The 26,006-nt window shown below is 44.1% G+C and overlaps 1 protein-coding gene across 1 annotated transcript in view; it reads left to right on the top strand.

Annotated features, from left to right (window-relative positions):
- Positions 1–25,787, top strand: part of PGBD5 (piggyBac transposable element derived 5) — a 70,323-nt gene extending 44,536 nt beyond the window's left edge. The window contains exons 4-7 of the mRNA XM_050894204.1: positions 10,631–10,813; positions 17,648–17,843; positions 23,853–23,958; positions 25,469–25,787. Coding sequence (XP_050750161.1) covers positions 10,631–10,813; positions 17,648–17,843; positions 23,853–23,958; positions 25,469–25,664 — 681 coding nt within the window. The 3' untranslated portion in view covers positions 25,665–25,787. The remainder of the gene's footprint in view (positions 1–10,630; positions 10,814–17,647; positions 17,844–23,852; positions 23,959–25,468) is intronic.
- Positions 25,788–26,006: the final 219 nt, after the last annotated feature.

Genomic DNA, 26,006 nt, shown 5'->3' with positions numbered 1-26,006 from the left:
ATTTTAATATCTTGATTGCAGTTTAAATGATCACAGTAGCTTAGAAGTGTTTCTTTCTTTCTTAGAGTATTTGCTGAGTAAGCCATCCCATTTAAATCAAAACTCTAGTTGTGTCAGTTTTTATTTCTCTCTTCTTCTCTCAAAACGTCTGGAACACTTGCTTGTAAAAGTTGTTTATATATATGATTGGTAGGACTCTTTTTCATTTTGGATATAGCCATAGAGCTCATAAAAAACTGCTGAGAGTTCCCAGATACCTGATCAGGGCTAGTTATTTTGTCCTGGTAGGACACATCATGATCTCTCTTTCCTTTTCTTGTGTGGGTCATAAGGAATGAACGTGACCATGAGTAACTGTTACTAAGTGATGCCTAGTCCTTGCATAGCTCCTCCTGCACAAGAAGGTTTTCTGGTCATTTTGCAGAAGGGGAAGGAAGCACAGGAAGCTGGTGCCATGCACTGAACTCCATGGGGAGTCAGGCAGGACGAGCTATTCCCATAGTGCCTCATCCTGGACCACAGGCCCATGGCACAAACATAACCCTAAAGACAGTCCCTGACCCAAAGAGCCATCAATCAACAAAATGGAAGGCAGTATGTAGATGGTAGAGAGCACTGCAAAGGGACGGTCAGGCAATATTAATCACTATGATAGGTGGTAATGGAATTAGCTCATCAACCTAATTATTTGCTTAAAAAACCTGTGATATCATGGTGGAGAAAGGATGACTTTATGGATGTGTGTATCCTTTCCTATTTGTTGGGATGAAAATTGTTCTCTGAGGCTATTCTGGACACTCTTCCATTCCCACACCCCCTCCCTGCCCGCAACTATATGGATGCTGCACTTGCTTTTATTCACTGGCAGGAAGTTCTTGCAATAATGCATTTCATTTTCACTAATATCCCTGTGAAACGTGTTGCTCAGATTTATGAAGTCCTTTAGATCCTTGTGCTGGGACTGAATTTGAGTTTCCACCTTCCACTGCTTACCCTGAAGAAGTGATGAGTCACAACAGATTAAGGAAAAGGACTGTGTCTCTGCAGCTTGAGTCTTCCCACATTACTGAACGATCAGTGACTTGCACTATATGGTGTTTAAAGAGTGCAGCCCGGATCAGGGTGGCCCCTGCATGAGAGGGTAAGAAATGGCTCTCTCCCTGAAGAGCAGCAGTCTCAGTGAAGGGAGATGTCTGAGGTCGCTCCACAGATTAGTGGCAGAGCTCTCACTTGCAGCAAAAAAACCAAACAATGTAAACATCATGCTTTTGTAGTAAATGCTGTAGTTCATTCTTGATTTCAAACAGAGTAAGTACAGTCAGCTTGAATACTTCATAACCCTGTTGATTTTACAGAGTAAGAACTTATTTCCAGAATTTAGGGAAACTGAGATGGTGCCCCAAAGAATTTATAATTTCACAACACACCACATAAGTGCATTCAGTCACTGGGAAAGGGAGGGCTAAAAAAGCCTGGAGTGAATTTTGTTTTCAAGGTCAGAGTTGCAGGAGAGTTAGCCATCTGTGCATTTGTTTAATAAAGCTGCTCAGAAATGTTGGTGTTCAGCCTGTTTAAGTTCTGTTTAGAGATTAGTCTGAGCCCTTGGGTTTCTTTAAACACTGCCCTGATAATTTCCCTGTTGCTGGAACAGTTACATCTGGAACGCACAGATGTAGCAGCTGCTTTGAGGAGGTTCTCAAGGTCAGGTTTTGGCTGGGAGGGGATCCCAGGAAATCTGATCGCCTTCATTTGTTCAGTCACTGATGGCTGGAAAATCCTATCTGCTTTCTTCCTCTGGCTCCCACCAGGCTCTGGCTTTTTAATGCATGCAGTTCTGTATTGTCAGCATCTGAGAATCTCAGATCTCAATTAAAAGTCAATTATCCTCTTGCTCACCAGTATTAAGTGGGAAGGTAGTTTTGCAGATGTGCGATGGGCCAGCCCCATTTGTTTCAGTGGAGTTTACAATCCTACTATGTTTCTAGATGAACGGGAAAAACAAACGTCTAAATGTGACCTAACGCAAAGCTCTCTTGCAGAGTTTACATGCAGTCCTAGTGTCTATTTTCAGGTGAGAATGAAGGTTATTTTTTAGTTCCCGTCTGTGGTGCTTGGAGTTTCTGGTGATAAAACTCCCTGTGTAGTTGTGTCCTTTCTGCAGCTGTTCTCACTCAGTGCAGCTCTGCCTGAGGAAGGAGGATAAAAGCACCAGAGCCTCCGCTCTTCCTCACTTAATAGTCTTGCCATAGGAACAACCCTCATGGATCCCATCCTTTTGTGCTGGGTGCTGTGGGCAGAACAAAAAGACAATCCCTGCCCTAGCAAGTTTAGCATCTAAATGCAAGATGGAGGCATAAGCCTCCCACAGCAAGTCACTTTAGTTCGGGTACCTTTTGGCTGCCCAGAGACTCTGCAAGCAGGATGTGTACAGCAGTGTTTACTGGCTAATGCACACAGCAGAGAGCTGGGACCAACATGCTGCTAGGCACCAGTATACTCCCTGCTCCCAGTGAGCCTGCACAGGCCAGGCGGTCATCAGCCTTGTTGCTCCTTGGAAATGAGCTGGGTCCTTGATGTTACTGAATTGTCATCTTCTGTTTTTTTCTTAAGGTTTTATAGCTTTTAATGGAAGTATTTTCCCCCTTGAGCACCTAAAAGTTATCTATCTCCTCAACACTTCTGATGATAGTTTTTACCTTTATCTTGCATCACTTATACGTTGTCACTTACATATCCTCACTTATACACCTTCCCATAGCTCAAAAGTAATTTTCTCAGAAAAACTGAGCCAAGGCTGTGCAATTGTGTGGCACCAGAGTGAGGCCTCAGTCATGGACCTGAGCTGGGCTGCCAGTTACAGAGAGGGAGCCTGACGAAGCAGCGCTAAGAGGGTAGCAGCACTAATGCATAGATTAGCAGTTGCGTTGTGGGGGTTGCATCCTTTCTAAGAAAGGTGTCAATACAGGCTGGGGGATGAAGGGATTGAGAGCAGCCCTGTAGAGAAGGACTTGGGGGTGCTGGTGGACGAAAAGCCTGACATGAGCCAGCAATGTGCGCTCACAGCCCAGAAAGCCAACTGTATCCTGGGCTGCATCAAAAGAAGCGTGGCCAGGGGGTCGAGGGAGGTTATTCTCCCCCTCTACTCCACTCTGGAGAGACCTCACCTGGAGTACTGCATCCAGCTCTGGAGTCCTCAGCACAGGAAAGACATGGACCTGTTGGAGCGGGTCCAGAGGAGGGCCACAAAAATGATCAGAGGAATGGAACACCTCTCCTATGAAGAAAGGCTGAGAGAGTTGGGGTTGTTCAGCCTAGAGAAGAGAAGGCTCTGGGGAGACCTTTCAATACTTAAAGGGGGCTTATAAGAAAGATGGGGACAGACTTTTTAGTAGGGCCTGTTGCGATAGGACAAGGGGTAATGGTTTTAAACTAAAAGAGGGTAGATTTAGACTAGATATAAGGAGGAAATTTTTTTACAATGAGGGTGGTGAAACACTGGAACAGGTTGCCCAGAGAAGTGGTAGATGCCCCATCCCTGGAAACATTCAAGGTCAGGCTGGACGGGGCTCTGAGCAACTTGATCTAGTTGAAGATGTCCCTGCTCATTGCAGGGGGGGGATGGACTATATGACCTGTAGAGGTCCCTTCCAACCCAAACTATTCTCTGATTCTATTCTATGAAAGGTATTGAAGAGCAAAAGGAAAGAGCCTTGCAGACGTTAGTGATGATTTCCAACCAGGCAAAGAAAACACGGCCTTGTTTGGCATCAGTGGTTGGATGCCTGGCTTCACAGGGCAAACATGGACAGGAATCAGTATACTGAAAAGGTATAGGAAGAACTCAGTAGGGAGGGCTAAACATCAAAGGCCTGTCTCCATTTTCCAGCCCCACTTCCATTTGATGCTGCAAAGAAGAGGGAACTGGCAGAAGGCTGACATGGTCAAAGCAAAGGGTTGAAGCAAGTAATCTCTGGGGTGAAGCACTGTCTGGGTGTCAAGACACGTTTAAGCAAGGTCAAAGGAAAGAAGGGTGATTGCAGTAATGGAGAGGAGAGCCAGGCAGTTCTTAGGTACTTGAAAGAATAGGAAATGCTTTATCATGGAGGTGTTACAGATAATGAATGTGTGATGTCGATGTGGCTGGCCTGGGAGAAGCTGCAGAGAGAAATTTGTGTTTGGTGATCCACAGGTTGTTGGTCCACTATACAGGTAAGATGTCGTAGCATCCTCAGTGATAAAGAAATCACATGGAAGAGGGATATCACGGGAAGGAAAACAAAGAGCTTTATTTTAAGCCATATTGGGCTTGCACTGTCAACTCTACCAGCATCTTTCTGCCAGTCTTATGATGATCTTGTGTGGTGGGTTGACCCTGGCTGGACACCAGGTGCCCACCAAACCCACTCTGTCACTCCCCCTCCTCAGCTGGACAGGGGAGAAAAAATATAACGAAAGGCTCGTGGGTCGAGATAAGGACAGGGAGAGATCATTCAGCAATTACTGTCACGGGCAAAACAGACTCGACTTGGGGAAATTAGTTTAATTTATTACCAATCAAATCAGAGTAGGATAATGAGAAATAAAAACAGATCTTAAAAACACCTTCCCCCCACCCCTCCCTTCTTCCCGGGCTCAACTTCCGAATTCTGTACCTCCTCCCTCCCAGCGGCGCAGGGGGACAGGAATGGGGGTTGCAGTCAGTTCATCACACGTTGTTTCTGCTGCTCCTTCCTCCTCGGGGGGGAACTCCTCACACTCTTCCTCTGCTCCAGCATGGGGTCCCTCCCATGGGAGACGGTCATCCACGAGCTTCTCCAATGTGAGTCTTTCCCACGGGCTGCAGTTCTTCATGAACTGCTCCAGCATGGGTCTCTTCGAAGGGGTGCAGTCCTTCAGGAACAGGCTGCTCCAGCGTGGGTCCCCGTGGGGTCACAAGTCCTGCCAGCAAACCTGCTCCAGCGTGGGCTCCTCTCTCCACACGTCCACAGGTCCTGCCAGGAGCCTGCTCCAGCGCGGGCTTCCCATGGGGTCACAGCCTCCTTCGGGCATCCACCTGCTCCGGCGTGGGGTCCTCCACAGGCTGCAGGTGGATATCTGCTCCACCGGGGACCTCCATGGGCTGCAGGGGGACAGCCTGCCTCACCATGGTCTTCCCACAGGCTGCAGGGGAATCTCTGCTCTGGCGCCTGGAGCACCTCCTCCCCCTCCTTCTTCACTGACCTTGGTGTCTGCAGAGTTCTTTCTCTCACATATTCTCACTCCTCTCTCCCAGCTGCTGTTGCACAGCAACTTTTCCCCCTTCTTAAATATGTTATCCCAGAGGCGCTACCACCGTTGCTGATAGGCTCGGCCTTGTCCAGCGGCGGGTCTGTCTTGGAGCCGGCTGGCATTGGCTCTGTCAGACATAGGGGAAGCTTCTAGCAGGTTCTCACAGAAGCCACCCCTGTAGCCCCCCCGCTACCAAAACCTTGCCACGCAAACCCAATACATCTTGTTAGAAAATCTGAAGAACATGTGCAGACAAAACACAGATTTGCCAGTCCTCATCACAAAGATGTTAGCTGGATCGGTGTGTTAATGCAGGTTGAAATAATTCAAAATAAGAGCCAGAAGGAGAAGAGAGGGGGACCAAGGAAAGAGCTTTGTAGGGAACCCCAAGAGCTAGCAGGGAACAGAATGGCAAAGCTGTGTCCCTTGCATGCATTTTCAAAGTAGCCTTTAGGGGGTAGGAAGAGAATGAAGAGAGGCTCAAACAAATGAAAAGATCCAGTCTTGGTAAGAGCACCATCAGTGGTGCCAACAGCTGCTGAGGAAGAGCTAGACCTAAGAGCTGGCTGGGAAGAGGGCATTAAAGAAGGAGGGAATATGGGCTGGAGAAGGTTTGGGGCGGGACTAGAGGGGAGGATCTCCCAACAGCGATGGTAATGACAACAGTTAGAGTTGAGGTTTAGGATAAGAGGGGAAGACAGTGAGGCAGGATCTAGGAATTAGCAGTTGAGTATTTGGCTGTGAAGTCTATAGAAAAATTAAGTTATTTTTTCAATAGCTGTTTGGAATCCAAAAAGTATGACAGTACCATTCTTTGTTCTCTTGCTTTTATAACTGTGTCATCTAAAAACTTGGCTTCTGTTTTGTGGTTGTTTAGAGTCTGCCTTTTGTGAGATATTTTGCACAATGTAGCCTTCAAAATCTTCCTCTTGTTCATTAATAACCCCGCTCTTTTCTTCTTCCAAACGTCATCTATTTCATTTGAGAATTGTACCCTGGGGTGCTTCAATTATGTATGAATGTGGAGTATTTGGGATGTGCTATTCACAAGTGCTTTCAATTTGCCATCTGAGCTTTGAATATGAGCAGAATCGCCAATATTTTAGTTTCTAGGGCACTCTTAAATGTGCAGTCAAGATGCAGCTTTTGTTCCTAAGTGCTCGTTTTTTACCCAATTTCTAGCGAGACCTTACGAACCTTCCACATGAATTTTCTATAGAGTTAATTGCTAGCACAGAGCAAGGAAATTCCTCTTGGCTTGTAGCACAGATGTCTACTCTGAGATCTTCCTTCCTCTGGTAGCACTCTCTCTAGCAGTCTGTCTCTGTAGCTGAACATACTTGGTTTGAGTTTCTGAATGACAGGTGATTGACTTGCCTCTCATCTGTCAACGTGTGAAATCTCTTGCTCAGAAATGTGATGTCTTTTCTGATTGCCTTTGTGTAGGCAAACGGTCTTTCCAGAACAGTTTGCACTGTTTTTCTTGTTTTGGAAGAGCTCAGCACAGTCTTCACCCATACCCTGTCACTCGGGCATTCAGATATATTGATTGATACCTACTTTTGCGTTTGTGATGGGAGGAGGCAGAAGCAGTTGTAGGTGGAAGGAAAGATGAGCCAGAGACTGTGAAGGTTTTCTCTTACTGTCAGGCTTTTCAAGGGAAGAGACTGTTAGGATGCTGCATGGAGACTGAAGGCAGAAGAGAGGAGGGTTTGAGGGATGAGTTAAATGGTGTGAGAAGAGAGAGCTGGTATTGTGCACACAGGATTAAAACATGTTGGATTGAAAGTATCTGCTGCAGTAGGGCTGCAGTAGATAGAGAGATGGCAGAATTGAACGTGTAGCTGTTCTGATAAGAAACAAATAATTGAGGGATGACTAGAGAAAGCTCCGTTTCTGTCCCAGCACTGCAGGATCGAGAGCTTCAGCCTGTAGTTGCCTCCTAAGACAGATGATGGCACATCTATAGATGTTATCCCATTTCGTGCTGTAGATCGAATGGATCAGTAGCCACTAGAAAAAGATACACAGTAAAAGTGATCTCTGCAGATATTCGAGAAGCATTGCTTTGACTGTCACCCGCAGAAGCAGGGGGTGTTTCTGCCAACATCTCCATCTGTTGTCCAGCAGCAGTTGTCGAGCCTGTACTTCTGATGATGTTTTGCTGTTGGAGCACATGGAAAGAGCACAAAGCTGTAACGCTGTCACAGGGCAAACCAGAAGCTCTGGTGAATGGTTTAACAAACATTTTTTGGGAGCAGCTTCTGACTGTGCCTGTGAAGGTCTTGCAGCCAATTTCTGGCAATTCTGTGCTTTTTCTGCAGACTGCTAACTGTTAAATACCACTTCTAATGCATTACAGAATGGGGGGGAATGCTGTGGCCTTCAGTAGGCAGGATCTTAATGATTTGAGGTAAAATGAAATAAGCTGGATGAGAGGATGGGGAGAGGGAAAATAAAGGCCATATGGGATCCTAGGCACTTGCAAGGACATTTGAAGCTATGCCTTTGCCAGTTGTCTGTACCCAGCTGCTGTTTCACAGCAGCCTTTATGTCTTCCAACATTATGCTGCCGTCACCCATCTTCCCAATAGAGCTGAGCATGATAAAGCTTTGAATGGTGCTTCTCCAAAACACGAAAAATTGTGCCAAGAACAAAGGCTGTGCTTGGATAGGCAAGGAAATGCCCAAGCAGAAAAAAGGGTGATATATTTAACATTGGAGGAGGAGGGAAGGTTCAGCAGTGGGTATGGATGTTTGAGTAAAGGGCACTGGGGAGGTGAACAGGGCAAGTGGGGGATGAGAATCACAAGGTGGCCATTACAAAGACCCTTGAGATAGAGGGGAGCACAGAGGGAGGGTGCCAGGTGCACAGGGAACTCTGCTAACAAAACCTATGGAGTATGTAGCATCCCAGTAGGAAAATCATGGTCTCAGTAGACAGTTGCATGGTGGGCATGTGCTTTAAAGTAGCTGCTTGCAGACCCAAACCAGCCCACGATGAGGGACTAATTGGCTCACCAGCAGACTGTCTCATCCCTTGGGGGATACTCTATGGGGAACACAAAGTGAGCATGGAGCAGGAGAGACTCTTGGTTGGCTAAGACTTACTGCAATAGGGGAGGGAAGGTGTAGGACACGTTCCTAGACTTAGAGATTCCTGCTTTGATTTCAGCTCAACTGCTAATCCAAGATCAAAACTAATCTATCTGCATCTTTTGTCTTCTCTGCCTTGTCTGTAGATTTTAAGGGCTTGCTGTGTGGTCTCTGTGCTGACATACTAGTAACCTAATCTTAATTTTGATGCCAATAATCATGAAATACTTTTGCTGTAAATTTGGAACAATCTGTCCTTTATATGCATTCCACTGTTAAGCTGCTCTCTGGAGCCCTGCTTAATAACCTAAATGACTTATCATAATTAGCTAGTCCTCAGCCTTAGCATTGGGGAAAGCACAAATTTGACAGCTTTCAAAAGTGAGTGGAGCATGATCAGAGAGTCTGCAAACATTCCTGCCTTTGTCCTCATCTGGAAACTGTTTCTATCAAAAAAGGGATTATTTTTTTTTTTTTTTTTAAGATAAATAATGTCTATTTAAGACTTCCTTTTAATATATGCTATACTTCTTTTTGGAATTAGTGTGCATTCATCCTTGCACCAACTTTGTTCTTTAGCACGTCAATTACTTCAAAATACAAATTATGTCTCATTTCTCAGAGATTTCATTCATAACACACTCCTCTGGGGTCTGTTCCACGATGTGTGAATTGCTAGGGAATATTACATTAATATGTCTAGAATACCAGTGCTGGGAGATACACCATCTAAACTAAACATGTGAGCATTTTTGTTCTCTGAGCGTTGTAATGAACTCTCCTTTATGAAGGAGTGTGTTGGTAATAGAAACAGATGCATATACAGGAAAGCAATGGTGCATGTTCTGGATGGTTGAAGTCTCAAGCAAGTTTAACAAAAGCTCATTGTGGATACATCAACAAACAAAGGAAAATTCCTTTTCCCTGCCCCTGAATACTGAGCAAGTTTCAGCTTGTTCTCTGATGGGTAAAATTTTCTGGAATTCCTAAAAGGTTTGAGTATTTCAGAGCCAAAGTCACGAAGGCAGGCCTGAGCAAATTTTTCAGAAAATTTGCATTTGTGTGTGTTTTTAAATCTTTACAAGTTCCATGGTGTTACAGTACTGTTTGAGTGACTGAGCACAGTGTCTGCTTTTTCTCATTCCAGCAGGTTATTTCTGCTGACTTTTAGAACAAGATAAAGATTGGATGCCCAGTTGATTTTAATAGGTGTTCAACTTTGGTGAAAGTTATGCTTGTAAAATACTGTCAGTGAAATAAAATCAAAGGCTTGCGTACAAAGGAAGGGTTATATGTTTTCTCCCTCTGCATGACAATGCAGAAGACTCCTCTTCTAGAGGGATCATTTGTAGGAATGAAGCAATAGCTTTACTGCAGTGCTCTTTCAGTTGGTGGGACTGTGTTTGGTTAATTATAGTCACATTACTAAAGGGTAAATGTTCCTGCACTCTAACACAAGCATGTACGTCCACCTACAGATGATGGTGACAGCTCTCTTGACATGCATAGTGATGTGGACTGCACTGTAGCAGTATACACGCTAAAGCTACTGCAGCCTGCTACAAATGAGCCAGGCATTTCTCTATTAACAGCAGCATATTGTGCTGTACCCTGCTTCCTGGTTCAATTTGTTTTGGTGGGTTGTCTCCAAATCATGATCTAAGTAAAGGATCTAAGAATTAGCGCTGTGCCTGGAGAGTTTGATGAGGATGTTCTGGCTGGTTGGGTATGTGTATTGCTGGCTCGTCTCATTTATGGGGGTGTACATGCACTTGTGTTGCAGCCTAATGGTTGCTGCCAACAGAAGGAAATCTGAACATTACTGCAGTGAAGCTAATGGGCCATTTCCTTCTGGTCATCTTGTAGGGGCCATTCTTGAAACTGAAGTTCCTATGCTCTCCTTTTGCTGGCAGCATTGAAGCCTATGCAGATTCAGTACAACACATAATCGCAGTTATGACTGGAGTCTTTTCCTGCCAAGCAAACAATCTTCAAACTGCACAACAGTGACAAGAACCTCAGGAAGCCCTTAAGCTGAGGCGAAGGACACTGTATTTATCGGTAGCTGTGCCAGCTAACCTGAGGTGGCTTTAAAGCAACAGCCCCTTGAAAGGGACTTTAGATTAATTAGCAGTTTATAAAAAGTATCTGCTGCCTTGATTCTCAGCTTGTCTCCAGTTGAGCTGCGCAGGTATGTTAGCAATTGCATCTGCTCCCTCTGGATTCCTTATAACTTTCTGACTTCTCTTACCATTTCTCATTTAAGATTTATGTCCATCTCAAAGAAGGGAGCGGTGCTGACGGGCTGGATGCTTTGAAGAACAAACCGCAGCTTCACAGTATGGTGGCCAAAAGCCTTTGTCAGAACGCCTCTGGGAAGAACTACATCATCTTCACTGGCCCAAGCATTACCAGCCTGAATCTCTTTGAAGAATTTGAGAAGCAAGGTGTGTATCGGGTGACTCACAGGGTTTTAATGATGACAGACCTAGGGGCCTCCTGCCACTGAATTTCAGGCTTCACTGATATTTCAATTCCTTGTTAGATAAGTCCGTCATCTCTAAGAACAGTTCTCATTCATGAAAAGGTACTATACAGAGGACTTTCTAAGTTGCTTTTTAAATCTTCCTCTTTACATCTTCTTAAAGTTCAAAATGAGGATGTAAAAACATTTTAAATAAGGTTATTTAAAGCCCTTGCTTTTGTTCTTTGCCTTAGAAATGTGAGATCTAATCTCCTATATGGCCTGGGAGACTTTTCAAGGGATTTCCTAGCTGCCTGTGATTTTTCTGTTTCTGTTGTCAAAGACTAGGGATGGGATGAATCCTTAAAGATGTGCCTTAGAAGTCCTTGCTGGTTTAATATCTGTTAAAGATGTGACTTCTCTAGATGACATTTTATGCCATTGCAAAAGCCCTAGCAAAGTTTGGTTTTTTTGCTGGTATCAACATGCCTTGGTAGGACAGTTTTTAGTTTTGAAAGCGTAATAAACTCTACATTAGCAAAAGCACGCTTGCCAGCAGAATGTCTGTCAATATGGCTCCCCCAGCCATTTTCTTGCTAGTGCAGAGAGTAATCCCAGGGCATCCTCTCTGTCAAATGCCCCCTCACCTTAGTGTGGAAAAGCCACGTGTTACTTTGCTTTCAGAAATGCTGAGGACTTGTGACTCCCCTTAAGTTACAGGCTCCTGCAGTCTTGACAGTCAGTTATAAGTCATCTCAATGTAATTCTCAGCTCGTTCTTCAGTCAGCATGGCCTTTCAGAGTTGGTGTGGTACGTAGAATAGATCCTTCGTAGCAGTAAGACTGGAGGCTGCCATTATGCATCACGTATGAGGGGGCTACGGGGCCGTTTCCCTTTTCAACACCCCACTGATGACCAAGTTTTGGTTTTGGCATGTTTTTTTGCCATTGCAGAAAATTAAACCCACTTAGAGCATTATATTAATGAAACGTGGCCCAAAGCAGGAAGAAAGACTGGGTATTGAGACAGTATCTTGATTCTCATTTAAAATGAGAACGCCGGTGAGCTGCACCAGCGCTGTAGCTGAGCACTTCAGACTGCGCCGGCACTGAGGGCTGTCTCTGTTGAGCTCTGTACCGGACTTAGCTCCTACATTATTTTAGGTAAGCTGGAAGCTCACAGAGTACAGTGGAATACCGCCATATTCTCACAAAAGAGTCACGGTTTCCCAAATGCTGCAAACAGCCAAATGGGAAAGAAGTCAAGCATATTTATAGTACACTGGAGTTTTTCCTCTGAGCAGAGACTGTTCTTCAGTAAATGACTCTTTTCACAGCTGATTATAAGCATTACATTTTTAAGACTACCAAAGCAATGATGGAAAATGTGGGTTCAAAAAAATGTAGAGGATAACCCACATACTCCTAGTACCTGAGGTGTGTCAGGTTTAAATGTAAAGACTGACAGACAAAAACTTGACTGCTGAGTCGCACCCTTTATGCTCAGCTAGGGAAGGATAAAGACAATATGGCATGACCCAGTTGGTCCATAACCCTGGTGAAAAAGATGCATGGCTACTAAACCAGCTGAGTGTTTATTACTTACAGATAATTCAGATTGTTCACAGGGGTGAGCTATTCATGGTCTTTACACTGAACAGATCATTCAAATTAACAGTTTCTAGCAGATAGCAAATTCAGTAATGTCTTTTTAGAGTACGTATTTTGACTTACTATCTGATCAAATATGCTAATGCTATACTGAGATTTCAGTTTGGTTCATGATTTGTTATATGGCTTCATGAGACTTTTTATGATATTTGACAGCTGCTTCCAAAATTAAATTTCAGATCTGGTACATGCTATCACCTTCCTAGGGGTGAAGCTATGGGGTGGGTGGGGGGTGGACACTAAGTGGCTTTACAAAATAGTGTGGCACTCCTATATAAAGAAGAACATGGGGAGAACGTGAAAGTGTTTCTGTTTAATAAGGCCATGGGATTGTTTGCATTTGCCATGAGTTACTAGGGGCTAGTTCAGAGGTTTTGCAGGGGGATGTTGAACTGGAAGAACTGTGAGACACTGAGAGAGGTGAGATGCTAGAGATATCAAGCAGTGGTGAATTCGGTAAGAGCCCTGGAGGAGATGGTGTTTACTGACTCTACTGCAGAGCACCTAATGTATTGCCAGCACCTGCTGGGATCCTACTGCATTGGCAGTATGTTTGGGGAGAGGCAGGCAGAGAAGCCTGGACTCAGCAGAGACCTCTCTCCTAATGTACCACACAGTCACCCTCAGCAATGACTTTAATGCTTTTTTTGTTATGTGGCTTAGCCAACTAAATCTCAACAGGGCCACACCATGACCAAGAAGTGTCATGAGAGCCTGTTGAAAAGCATCTATGCTCAGGTGCTCATGACAGTTCAAGGCCCATTCTTAAACTGACATTTACTTTTCTTGTTCAAGAAAATTTAGTTCCTGGGCTAGAGCAGGATCAGCGGTAGAAAGATCCCATTGAGAACTGAAAAAAAAAAAAAAGAAATTGATATTGATCTTAACTGCTTTACATTGTTTGGGGTTTTTTTTATGACTATCAACAGAGAAATAGGGGGAGATTTCAGTAAGCTAATGCTTAGAGACTATAAACTTTTTGGGAACCTAAACTGACATTTAAGGGAGCTAAAGGGAATTCTGAAAAATCTAGAAAGAGGCACCCACTAAAAATGTATTAGTTCCTCTCAAAATTCTTCATGAAAAGGACCTGGGGTCTTGGTAGCCAGCGAGTTGACCATGAGTCAGCAGCATGCCCTGGCAGCAAAGATTGTCAACACTATCCTGGGCTGTGTTAACAGGAGTGTAGCCTGTAGATCGAGGGAGGTGATTATTGCCTCCTACTCAGCACAGTTTTGGACAACACTCCTCCCAATACAGGAAAGGCATTGATAAACTGGAGTAAGTTCAGCAGAGGGCTACCAACCTGACCAGGGGCTGGACCACATGCTCTGCTATGGGGAGGGAATTGTGCTTGTTCAGCCTGAGAAGAGAAGGCTTCGGGGGGACCCACAGCAGCCTTACGCTACCCTAAGGAGGTTATCGAGAGAATGGAGCTGGCTCTTCACAGTGGTGCATCATGGAAGGATGAAAAACAACAGACATAAGCTGAAACAAAAGAAGTTCAGACTAGATGTAGAGTTTTTCCTGAGGGCAGTGGAGCAGGATGCCCAGACAGCTTGTGCAGTCTCTGTCTTTGGAGGTTTTCAAGCCTAGACAAGATAAAGCCCTGAGCAATGCTGTCTGACCTCAGAGCTGACCCTACTCTGAGCAGGGGATGGGACTAGAGACCTCCCGAGTTGCCTTCCAACCTGAATTATCCTTTAATCCATAGGATCCTGTGATCCTATGAAGACTTTTGTGGAACCCTAACTATCATTCGCTTTTCCTAACCCTAACCCACACATGCATTACGGCAAAACCCAGTGTTCTTTATTGAAAGCCTGCTGTGTAGCGCCTTCACTGTACCACAGTAGAGAATATGTGCCTAGTAATATAAAGGGATGTCAGTGAACGTAATTCTAAGATCTATGAAGATACCAAGAGCTGAGAAAACTTCAGAAAATAAGACAGGGCACTTTGATCTTTTTCAAAATCAAAAACCTGACTAGACCTCTTTTTTATTTTTCAGGGGACATAAAAAGCATTTCTTTCTCTGGCCTCTGAATAGAACTGGAAACCTGCACTGAAATGCCCCAGATTCTCTGTTCTGCAAGCAGACAGCTGTCATTGTTATTTGCTGCAACATTCATTCATAGTGCACATCCCTTTTATGCCCTCTAAGCATTAGTGCTGTCCGTTACAGAGGAGAGCGCCTCCTAAAGCCCTGTGTCCCATGCTTGCCTTAAACATATGATCCCCGAAAGTCTCTTTTGCACTTTCTGAACCAGCAGGAGCAGCTGGCTGTGCCCCACAGAGTGGCTGGGGTTGGCAAAGCTGCAGGAGTTGCCAGCCTGGATGACCATGGCACTCCCACAAGCTTTGCAGGATCCTGCAACTCCAGCACATGGACTAAAGCAAGCTCTCATCTCCTTCCCACAACAGGCCCCCCAGTTGCCCTAGCTCTGACTTGACCCAGCGTTGCATGCAGGATAAATGATTGCAGAATGTGTATTTTTGCCTGAACTAGCTCGAGCCTGGCTGCCTTTGCACATGGTACTAATGAAGATGTGGTGAAACAGGCTTCAGCACAAGCTCTCCAGGGTCTGGAGACCCTGGGAGTGAATCTTGGGTGACTACACCACATTTCCTCATCTTTGCTAAGCTAGCTTAGGTGTATTCATTTATATTGCAGTTACAGTTTAAGATGACCAGAGGAGGACAGCCTGTCTCCACTGCCTCCTGTGTATGTGGCAAACACCTGTTGTGATTCTGATTTAATTACACACAAAAACTTCATTGAGCCAGATGGGCATAATTTTTGTTGCTTCTATTGCTATAGTAACTGGGTGGTTTTAAAAATCTCTGCAGATTAAGGGTGTCATCCGTGATGAGAGACGCTAATAAATCTGCAGAAGTGCTGCACTTTTCTAGGCTATACAGCAAGAAGGTTACACAGTGTGTTCCTGAGAGAGGAAATGGTTCCCATTATTCTGTATGAGGAGTGAAACATCTGCTGGAAGCTTTCTGCAGGTTTATTGCCTGAGCTAAAGGAAAGGCTACAATTAATTATTATGGGATCTCAGAGATGGCTGTTGCTATTTTGAAGCTCTAGCACAATAACATAGTTATTAGCTTGGTTTTATACCATTGCAGTCTCCTGGAGAGAGTAAGTATCACCCTTCAGTGAGTCATAAACTTTAGGCAGCTAAGGAAATTCCTCTCAGGCTTGCTTGTTATCAGAGCAGGAAGATCTTAATATTGGCTAGAAGAAAGCTTTCTAAAAGTTTACTATGTTAATGCCAAAGTTTGCAGGTACGTGACCTACACTGTTTGTGTACCTCTTAGCAAGAGAAGACATTTAAAAAAAAAAAAAAAAAAAGCCTTTCACTGGACGTGCAGTTCCTCTTGTATTGATTGTAAGCCTGTTGCCATCAGGCTTTTCTCATTGTCTTTTGTGGAAGGAACTTATGGATTTCCAGGGACTGATTCATTCATTAGAAATAACCGATGGAGTGCAGATTTCCTCCTTCAGAATGAAGTTGCCCTATTGCTGTGTTGGTTGACCTTTTTCTAACATGAATGTCTTAAATTTCTGATGGAAGAGCCTTAGCTCCTTGTAGACCTGCCCACAGCAACTGGACCAATTCATGAGTATTAGCAATTATTCTATTAGTATTCCTGTAGTGTCTGTGAGCTGTTGAGGGGATGCTCAGCATGCCAGGCACTATTATGAACCAAGGACAAAGGCTGCACCTGCACTCAAGAGCTTAGGTCATTCCAGAAAGACAGAGGCAGCAGAGCCACATAAATGGAAACCCAGGACCAGAGGTAACATGCTCAGGGGAAGCCAGACACTGGAGTCTGATTTAGCATTTCTCCTGTAAGGCTGTCCAGTTATCCAACATGCAAAATTCAGCACGATGAAAAAATTGATCAAGCAGACTTAGCTGACAATGAGCTTTAAAGTACCACAAGCCTCTGCTGCCATATGAAAGATGTGCACAGATGTCACCTGCTTCCATGCCCATCGTTTTTTCCACTCATGTGGGTTAACACAAAACCTAGGGAGACCGAGGAAATTTCCATCCAAGATTTCCTTGAGTTCAATTAATTTGATCAAGAAGATCTGCTTCTCTTGGACTAACAGAAACGGGCCATTTTTATTTCACAGCCTAATGACAAATTCAAGCATTGTCGTTATTAATGTTGTTTCCAAATCTTGTTTGTGCCCACCTGGCTGCATTGAGACGTGTTTTGTGGTGTTAGATTTTATTCATTGCCTCTTTCATGTATGAAAAGGCCAAGAAGCTGTGAGCAGCAGAATGTGTCACCTGTGGAGCCTCTGATGTCTGTGCAGGACAAGATCAGTGCTCACTCAAGTAGGGCACTGTTTGGTTTATCTCCTTCCCCTAAAATCCGTTTCCATTGAACCTGTATTTCCATCTTCTCCATCCTTCTGGCACATGCATTTTTTAAATCAGCCAGTGGTTTCAGTGGTTCTTAATTGCTTAAGCAGCATTTCCTTAGCAAACCAGATGATGCAGGTGCAAGGAGTAGTAAGCTGAAAATCAAGAACTGGGCAGCACAATGAAGCAGTAGATTAAACCAGAGTTTGTCAGCTATGTATGTTGTGATTAAAAGCATCATGGGAGTCATGTAGGAGAATTTATTTCAGTTAACATCTAAGATGCTATAGCTTTCCCTACCTCCCTGCTCCCTCCACAATTTATTCTCTTAGTTAAACAACAAAGACTCTCTTGGATCATAAATCCTGGTTTGTTCCATAATGCATATCACCATTGGGGTTTTTTTCCGTCCAATTTTAAACATGTTGTGAAGACTATTACACAGATTATAGATGTCACTGTTGGGAAGATACCCTGAATTATTCTCCTTGTCATTGCATCATGACTGTGCAGGAGGTGTCAATACGTTTCATCAAGAGAGCAGGCTTTCTGCACTTTCAGTTTCCAGAGACATTCATGATGTAGGACACAAATCTTTGGTATTACAGGAGAAGGCCAGTTGGCTAACATATCTGTTGGACTAGAAAGTTGTAGGACAAGCTCTTTCTCTAGTCAGGTCATTCAGACTTCCTCCACTGCTCTTGCTTTCTGGGTCCGTGCAATGGCTTGCTGATAGGGAATGTTTTTGTTCACATGCAGAGATTTACTGCTGTGGGTTGCTGAGCACCAGGAAGAGTGACTGCACAGGCCTACCTGCATCCATGCTGAACAACCCTGAAACTCCCCAGTCCAGAGGACAGTACAGAATAAGAATGAAGGGAAACATGTCCTTGATCTGCTGGTACAATAAAGGGCACTTTCGTTTTCTGACCAACGCCTATTCACCGGTTCAACAAGGTAAGCAACATTCCTACTGCTCATCTCAAAAGTGCACTTGCTTTATGTGACAAGGCAAAATGAGTCACTGAGTTTGATAATAAGCCTGAACAAAGAGCTTGATCATAATATCCTAGATAAACAGTAGCAGTAGCGATTACTTCCTTTTTGTGTCTTCCTACAGCTATTCTTTTTTCCCACACAAAGGTTAAAAGCCTACTGCTAATGCAGCCTCCTTTGCCTGAGCTTGTGGAGGCAGTATCCTTTTAGGCATAAAGATTATATCTTTGCTGATGGTCAGAGAAGGGAAGATGGTTGTTGTGTAACACTATACTAGCCCCATTTGCAAAGCATCTTGTAGGCTTGCTGCTACAGAAAAATTAATAAATGTCATGATGTACTGAGAACTGTGAGCAGATCCTACGATTAATTTATCTTATCCAATAAAACCTTAGTCACAAACAAACATCTTTTTGCCAGAAGTAAATATGATTAAGGCTTCTTGTTGTATGTTAAATTGATTTTAGCAGTTGGTAAAAAGAAACCAAAACAGATAACTTGGGTAGTTCAAATGATTGCAAAGAGCTTCTTGATACTGAAATCTTTTCCTTTTCGAAAGTATACAAATGGTTTTAAGAAGGTTTGGAAACTTCTGTAAGATGCAATATGATTAGCTAACTCTTTGAAATTAGCCTTTCAGTGAAAATATTGTTTCAGTTTCTTTTCATTTTTATTATTCAGATTTATGTATAACTGCCTGAGACAAATAAGAATAACCTAAACCTTTAAATATAAAGCCACCAATTCAAAGGCATCTTGTACACTCATGTTCTGGATCCCGTGTGACTCTCACATGTGTGTATAGGCTACAGAAGCAAAGTTAAGGCCTTGAATTACTGTATGGTAAGCTGAGAAGTTGACTAGTGTGTTGTTCAGTGCCTTGCCAGAAGGCTCATTGCCTTAGCAAAGTGTGGCTGATCCTGAGGAATTCTGCTGGGCACCTCAGCAGAGCGAGGACTTGGTGACTCAAATGGACTGGTGTCTGAGCACAAATGCTGAAAATATGTACATGAATGAAATATGACAATTTGGGGACCCTGCTGAAGCCAGTCCCTGGAGCAGCGTTGCTCCCCATGAGGGGCATTCACCATCAGGATTTGTGCTGTTTCCCTTGTGTGCTTTGCTGGATTTAGATTATTCAGCTGCACTAACTGGACAAGAGTTACCACTACATGTCACCTGGTTTTTATAGGCTAGCACGGAGCATTTGGTTATAATTCATAAATATTACTAGAAAAATACTCTGTTTGTAAACGTCAGTGTTAACTGCCCTGTTAAAGAGGGAGCAAAAGCAGACTCTGCACTGGCAGCATCCTTTACAAGCAGCACACGGCGGTGTGAGCTCTTGTGCTTGTGACTGACCTTGGGTCTGTTTTGGCATAGATGGTATTGTAGGTTGCGTGTGTGAGGTAGTTTAACGTCCACTGATTGGGACCTGTGCGTGTGATGGGCAAGACCTGCCCAACACATTGCTCACCAAATGCTGGCTGGGACAGTTGACATAGTTCACGGTGAATCAGAGCAGAAAACAGAGACTGGCTTTTTAAGGAGTGGTGCTGGGGGGAAGAGAGTCTCTAGTGGAGAGCTGGGAACAGATGGAGACTCAGTAGGAAGGCAGGAGACCAGATTGCCTGCCTCTAATTTGGCATCTCTGAAGTCAGTGCAGCAAAGCTAGTTTAAACCAACTTGAAGCTGGACCGCCAAAGTCTCCTCTAAGGCGTGTAAATATAGAGGAGGAAGAGGAGGAATTTATGCTCCTTGAGGCAAACCTGTAGCACAGACCTGCTGAGCATGTGCATTAGACGGAAGAGGAGGTAGGGACAAAGGGGAATAAAACCCATGCGAGGTAGTTGGACAGAGACTGGTGCCAGTGGAATCACCTGACAATGCATGGTGTGTGTTTGCACTTGGTTGGGCGTAAATGTTGACGGGGGTGGAGGAGGCCATGAAGAGAAAACATTAAAAACAGAAGGCAATAGATGGTCAAAACAAAACTTAGGATGAGAAAAGAGGTGGCTGTTGCTACTAATGAGCTATTTATTGCAATTTAAAGGAAAGTCGAGAAGGTAAATCTTGCCTGTACTCGGAGTGCAAATCCCACCCAAGCCAGACACCAGGAGGGCAGTACACTTGTCAGAGGTGATCTATGAATACTATTCTTAGATGCAGCAGGTTATTTATTATAGATGTTTTGAACCAACATGTCATAATACATCATCTCGGATGCCAAAGGATGAGTCTTATTCATTTAGTCTTGCAAAAATGTCCTGCTTACTCTGCTATCAAGTGTGAAGTTTCTGCCTAGAACAAAATTCAGTGGGGTTTTTAATTTTCCTTAAACTTTAACTTGAGTTTATTTTTTCCTTGTGCCTGTATTACAGAAGAACTGAGAAGCCAAAAGAGATTGGGATCCCCAGAGAGTAAAAAGTTAGCCTTATTCTAAAGCAGGTGATATATGTGCTGGCCCAAACCTCCCCATCTGTGGGACAAGGCGGCATTTTTGTTTTTCCACTCCAGATCTGGTGCCCACTTTCCCAGCATCTCCATTACTATGTTCTAGAAATAACTGCAATCTTTTCTATTTTTCATATGAAGCAGGATGGAGCAGGCAGCAACCTCACTTGCTGCACAGCAGGATGACCAGAATGACATCTTTAGCAAAAACTTGTTGAACCCAAGATCTTCTTAAGAAGTAGCTTCTTTCTGAGAAGAGCTTTCACAGCTGCTCTTCACCAACCAGCTCTACTTAAAAGCTAAACGGACAATAGCTAAGGGTAGAAAACAAAGCTTGGGCCACATACGCAAGGACTAAAGAGCTGCAAATGGCGTGCTGGCATCTCACAAGTGACTTGTGAGAAGATGGGAGATGTTGTGGAGGCATAGTAATTGTATGAAGCAGTTGTATAAGTCCCTGTGTGGTTCTTAGGCCAGGAGAAGCTGGATTGGGGAGTGTCTGGTGACAATCTAGTTTCCTGAAAAAATCAACTTGTAAGATTGGCCCAGCACTGGAAAGTCTGGGGAAAGAAGCATAATGTTAAAAAGTATGTTTCAGGATGGGGAAGCTTAGGGTTTTAACTTTAAATTTCCATGTATCCTTTGTGAGACTACGTTCAGGGGGTTGTGTCCAAGTATGGTGAGAGTGGGGATGGGGCCGGAGGACTCTGATGGGAAGACCTTGAACATTAGACCTTGTACAACGCTGACTGTCTGCAATTCTGATACAGAACTATAACAAATCTAAGTCCTGATAAAGAGCCATATAGCACTTGGAACATGCAGTATACCTTCTGTTATATGATGTTATGCAATCTCAGTGTTTGCCAAGGTGGATGCAAATGCTAGTATTACTGAGCTTCCATTTTTAAAAAACATGATTCTAGCTCCTAAAATCACAGATTGGCTTAGAATAAGTGTTTTGAGGAAACAAACATATGTACACCTTTGTCATTCTGCTTTTTTCATTTGGGGTGGTATTTCCCAAGCTTTGCTTGATGAACATACAGCTTAAAAACTTAAAAACAAAACAAACAAACAAACAAAAAAGTTTAAAAAAAAACAAACCCAAAAGCTGATGCCTGTCCACAGTGGCAGCATGGAGGCCGGCAGCCGGCACCCCTTCCAGCACACGGGCAAAGGCAGGCCGCGGCTGCAGTGCAGGCGGTGTGTTCCCTGGAGCGCTGCCAGGGACAGGAACACAGCGATGCTGGGGGAGGACCAGGAGGGGAAATAGCTCATCGGATGTGCTGGTGAGTCAGCTGGCTTGGGACCGCTTGCCACGGAGACCTGCAGCTAGGAACGACCCAGCTCCAGCAGCTGTCTTCCCTGGAGAGGTGGCCTGTGGCTAAGAAACAAGGCTAGGAAAGGCTACAAAAATAATATGTGCCTATAAAGCTATTTATATTCTCAAAACAGAGGAACGTTACGTGCAATATAATAGAAAATGAGAGGGAGTATATGGGACCCACATAGCTGCCACTGCGATGCATTTTTGTAAGGATTGTGAATACAAAGCAAGTTGCAAAGGAAATATAAGTCCTCCAAAGGAAGAGAGGGGGAAGAAAGAGAAGAGAGGAGAGCAAGAGGAGAAAGAAGGGGATTTTTTTGTAAAATGCTGGCACCAGGAACATACTTACCCTTTCCCGACCTGCCCAGGTGGGATGACAAGTGATTTTGCAGCACTGATGCAGCAGGCTGGTGGTATATCAGCCCTTTTTACCTCATGCTGGCCAGATTTTTGTAGGACTCATTAAAAGGATCAAAAAGCACTATAATAAGTATGTGAATGTAATGAAGGATTTATTTATTTGATTGTTTTTTTCCCCTCCCCTTGAGCTACATTTACACCCAGCTTGGGGAGGCAGAGGTGAAAGGAGAGTGTATTGAACAATTTAGAGGTGATATCATTTTGGACTCTTGAAAAATCAGACTTTAAATACCCCAAATGAATTGCTGCATGGCTCAGCTGTAACATGACATTTAGTATGTGTCATAAGTCTTGCTTGAAAATAGAGACTGCCAGCTAGGACAGCACAGGGGGCTTGACAAGAGATAATGGATGGAATGAGACTTCCAGCTGAAGGAGTGAAATGGTGAAGTCTGTAATCAAAACGTGAGGAGCATTTTAGGGATGATTATAAAGAGTTTGCAGAAGGAAGGCAATGAGAGTTTGAAGGCTTGAGAAATGAGAAAGCCCAGAATTGTACCTGTACTGAAACAACGCTGAGAAAGGATGCAACCAAGCCTGTGCTTCTCTAGACCTGGAGAAAAATAGTGTTGTGCCGGGAGGGAGTAGGGATCCTCACTAGACAGTGTGCCATAGACATGGAGCAAGGGGTGGTCCATACCCTGGAGAGCTGACCATCAAACCCTGCGGGGACATAAAGTCAAAAGTTAGGGAACAAGACTCTGTACTATAAGTTTGTTTTACTCATCCTTCCCTCCTACAAGGAGGTTCCCCCAGATAGGGAAAACACAGAGGAGAGGAGCAATAAATCAGAGAAGAGCTAGGGGAGTTTCTTGCGAGATCGTTGGACTCATAAATACTGCTGTAGTGTTGGGAGGAGGCCAGGTCAAAGATACACCATGTGAGGGAATGGGGCCCGTTCTTGGAGTAACTTGCTCTAGGCACCACATCTTTGTCTATGCAGAGAGTGGTTAGTAGGTAGCTGCAGGGGACTTGTTGCCTTACCACAGATTTCTGCAGTAGGCAGGATGATCATCCCCCGTGATGAGCTGAATTATCTAGCCAGCTGACCAGGCAGGGCGGGAAGCATCACTCGCAGGCAGAGAAATGTATGCTTAGCTCCACTGAGCAACCTAAGCGTACATCTGAGCTCTGGCTCCCCACAGCAGCGAATCAGGCTGCTTCTCGTTTCAAAGATACTGTGGTTGTGGCTCCTTCAACTCACCCACCAGCATCACCTCTGTCTTGACTGCATTTAGCCAGTTGGCTCCTTCTTACTGTATTTTCTTTTCTTTGTCAATTAGTACCCAGTGGAGTGGAGGTACTGTTGCTCTTGACCCCCATGGGTCCAAAAGGATTTAATTTCAAAGGACTCATTGAGACCTTCAGAACCCAAAGCATAAAATAGCAAGTCACAGCTCTAGAGGTGACCACAACTCATTGTGAACCAACAGAGGAGAGACCAATACTGTCTGTAGGGGGCTACGGTGGGACTACGGCAATGTGTGGGTTTTTTTCTGAACATATGGTAAAAGTGTTTGTGTCTAACACCTTTTCATTTCCAACTGAAAAATGATGCCTCTTCTTCCCCTTCCACTCGCTCAATGTACTACCAATGGAAAAAAAAAAAATCAAATTAGTATCTCTGTTACAGATAACTTCCTAGTTTTAGGGCAGAAACTGTCAATAAGGTTTATTTTATAATAAACTGTATTTAGAAACCGTATCTTTTAATTGCTAGACCTATGATGTGGATTTAAAACTGTTAATGTTTCTAATTGATGCAGGAGTTATAATTAAGAGAAAAAGCGGAGAAATTCCATGCCCTTTGGCGGTTGAAGCCTTTGCTGCTCACCTTAGCTATATCTGCAAATATGACGACAAATACAGCAAGTAAGTAAGAATATGTGCGTGCGTGTGTGTGTGTATTTCTGTCACTCCTTCTCTGTTGCTGCAATGTTTGAGTTCTCCATGTTGAGCTGCAGCTGAGGGCCCAATCCTGCTTTCACGGAATTATCTCTGACAAACTCCTGTTTCAGTTAAAGATCAGAAGCTGGCTCTGCACAAGGGCAACAGCTGCATTGCTGCTGTTGTTTTGGCTCTATCTACCTATCCACCAGTCAAAAAAAAAATTGAGACTTACATTCTTAGCATCTTGTAAATGACTTAAGAGGTGTTGGGAAGATGCACCAGCAGGCTGATGTTCTTGGCCACACCAAATTGAAGGCTAAATAGAGAATTCAGCAAGGGTCTACCAGGGCCACAAGTCTCTCAGGCTAGCTCAGCTCTCCACCCCTATGAGCAGGCGGTGGTTAGGTGATTATCTGTCCCGGTGATATTTGTGTCACCTGGAACCAGAAGAAAAGGACGTTCAGTTGTGGATGTAAAGCTGATCTAGATGATCTGGGAGAGCAGAATGTAGATCTTTTGGGTCCTGAATTCCACTTGGGGCCCTCAGTGTTAGCTCTTAATGTAGCAGGGAGAGACAGAAATGAGTAAGAATAGCAGTGGTGAAGCTTGGCTGTGGGAATAGTGGCGAGGTGCAGAAGATTTCAAGAACTAAAAATTGAGGAGAGAAAAAAAGCAGAGGGATTTTCCAAGCCAGTTCTGGGCAAGGCAGCAAGAATTCAGTAGAAGAGATGAAAGAGGTGGTTGCTGGAGACCGATGTTGGGATCTGATCTGAGGAAATCTATATGAAAAAGAGGTGACATAGTAGATTTAAATGGTTACTAAAAAAATGAAAGTAGGAAAGTGGGAAATCTTATGACTGAAGAGCGAATATTCTGGCAGTCCTAGAATTAGTCAGAACCTAAATGTAAGGATGTCAGTCCTTTCTAGTTCTGCCTTATGGAGAGGTGCTCCACATACCAGCACTGCATGCTCTGGCTCTGCCCCCACATCTTCCCACCTACTGTTGACAGCAGCATAAATCATTCTTTGCTTGTAATAGAGATAAACAAGAGGAGAAGCATCAGCAATCTTCCTAAACTGTAACGTAATGTGCCTGAGGCTTTTTTTTTAGTTACAAATTGAAGGGATTCAGACCCACAGCTCCCATCATGTGGATGTTTGTCACGGGTAAGCTCGAGGAGTCTGTATCAGTACTCTTACGTGGAGCTGGTACAGAGGTGAGAGCGTTGCTGAGGTTTTGCTTCTGAGAGCAAGGAAGTCTGTTCTTTTAGACACTACTAGAAATTTCCAAAATTATGCAGCTTAACTGTAAATGACTGTCAAATACATTGTACAAAATTTCTTAATATGATACTTGCACTAGGTATTAAGTCCTGGGCCTGCTTCCCCTTTGGGACTGTAGAATCTTTGTCTGGGGTTACTTCTTGCATCCCAGCTGCAAGCGTTTGGCTGAACAGTGCTTTTCCCTCCCCTTCTCTCTTGGCTTTTTAGGTATTTCATTTCTCACAAACCAAACAAGACCTGGCAACAAGTATTCTGGTTTGCCATCAGCATCGCTATAAACAATGCCTACATCCTCTACAAAATGTCAGAGGCCTACCATGTGACAAGGTATAGCCGCGCACAGTTTGGTGAAAGACTTGTAAAGGAGCTTCTGGGCTTGGAAGACACCTCACCCTCCCATTGATGCATTGTTCTTGGTGGCATAGGCAGGGGGTGGAGGGTAAGCAGAAGAAGATACCACACCTGGAACGGCAAAGCAAGGAACTTGTGACACCACCAGTGCTGTCCTTATCCACAAATGCCAAGTGAGAGGTGGAAACTTTGTTCCTAGTAGCAGCTGGATGTAAACATGTCCTGCAGAAAGTGCCACTGGAAAAGCTGACACAAAATTGCATATGTGAATGCCCTGTGGGAATCTGTACACCAGAAACAGACTTAAATTAGTTGTCATCTCAATACTATTTGTGGAACAGGGTCATCTTGTAAAGTTCCTCTTGGGCTAAGAGCTTGTCCTAAGCTGACATAG

This window comes from Gymnogyps californianus, chromosome 3 (assembly GCF_018139145.2).
Source record: "Gymnogyps californianus isolate 813 chromosome 3, ASM1813914v2, whole genome shotgun sequence".
NCBI classification, from domain to species: Eukaryota; Metazoa; Chordata; class Aves; order Accipitriformes; family Cathartidae; genus Gymnogyps; species Gymnogyps californianus.
The sequence above is the reverse complement of the archived record's forward strand: the minus strand, read 5'-3'. Positions and strand labels throughout refer to the sequence as shown.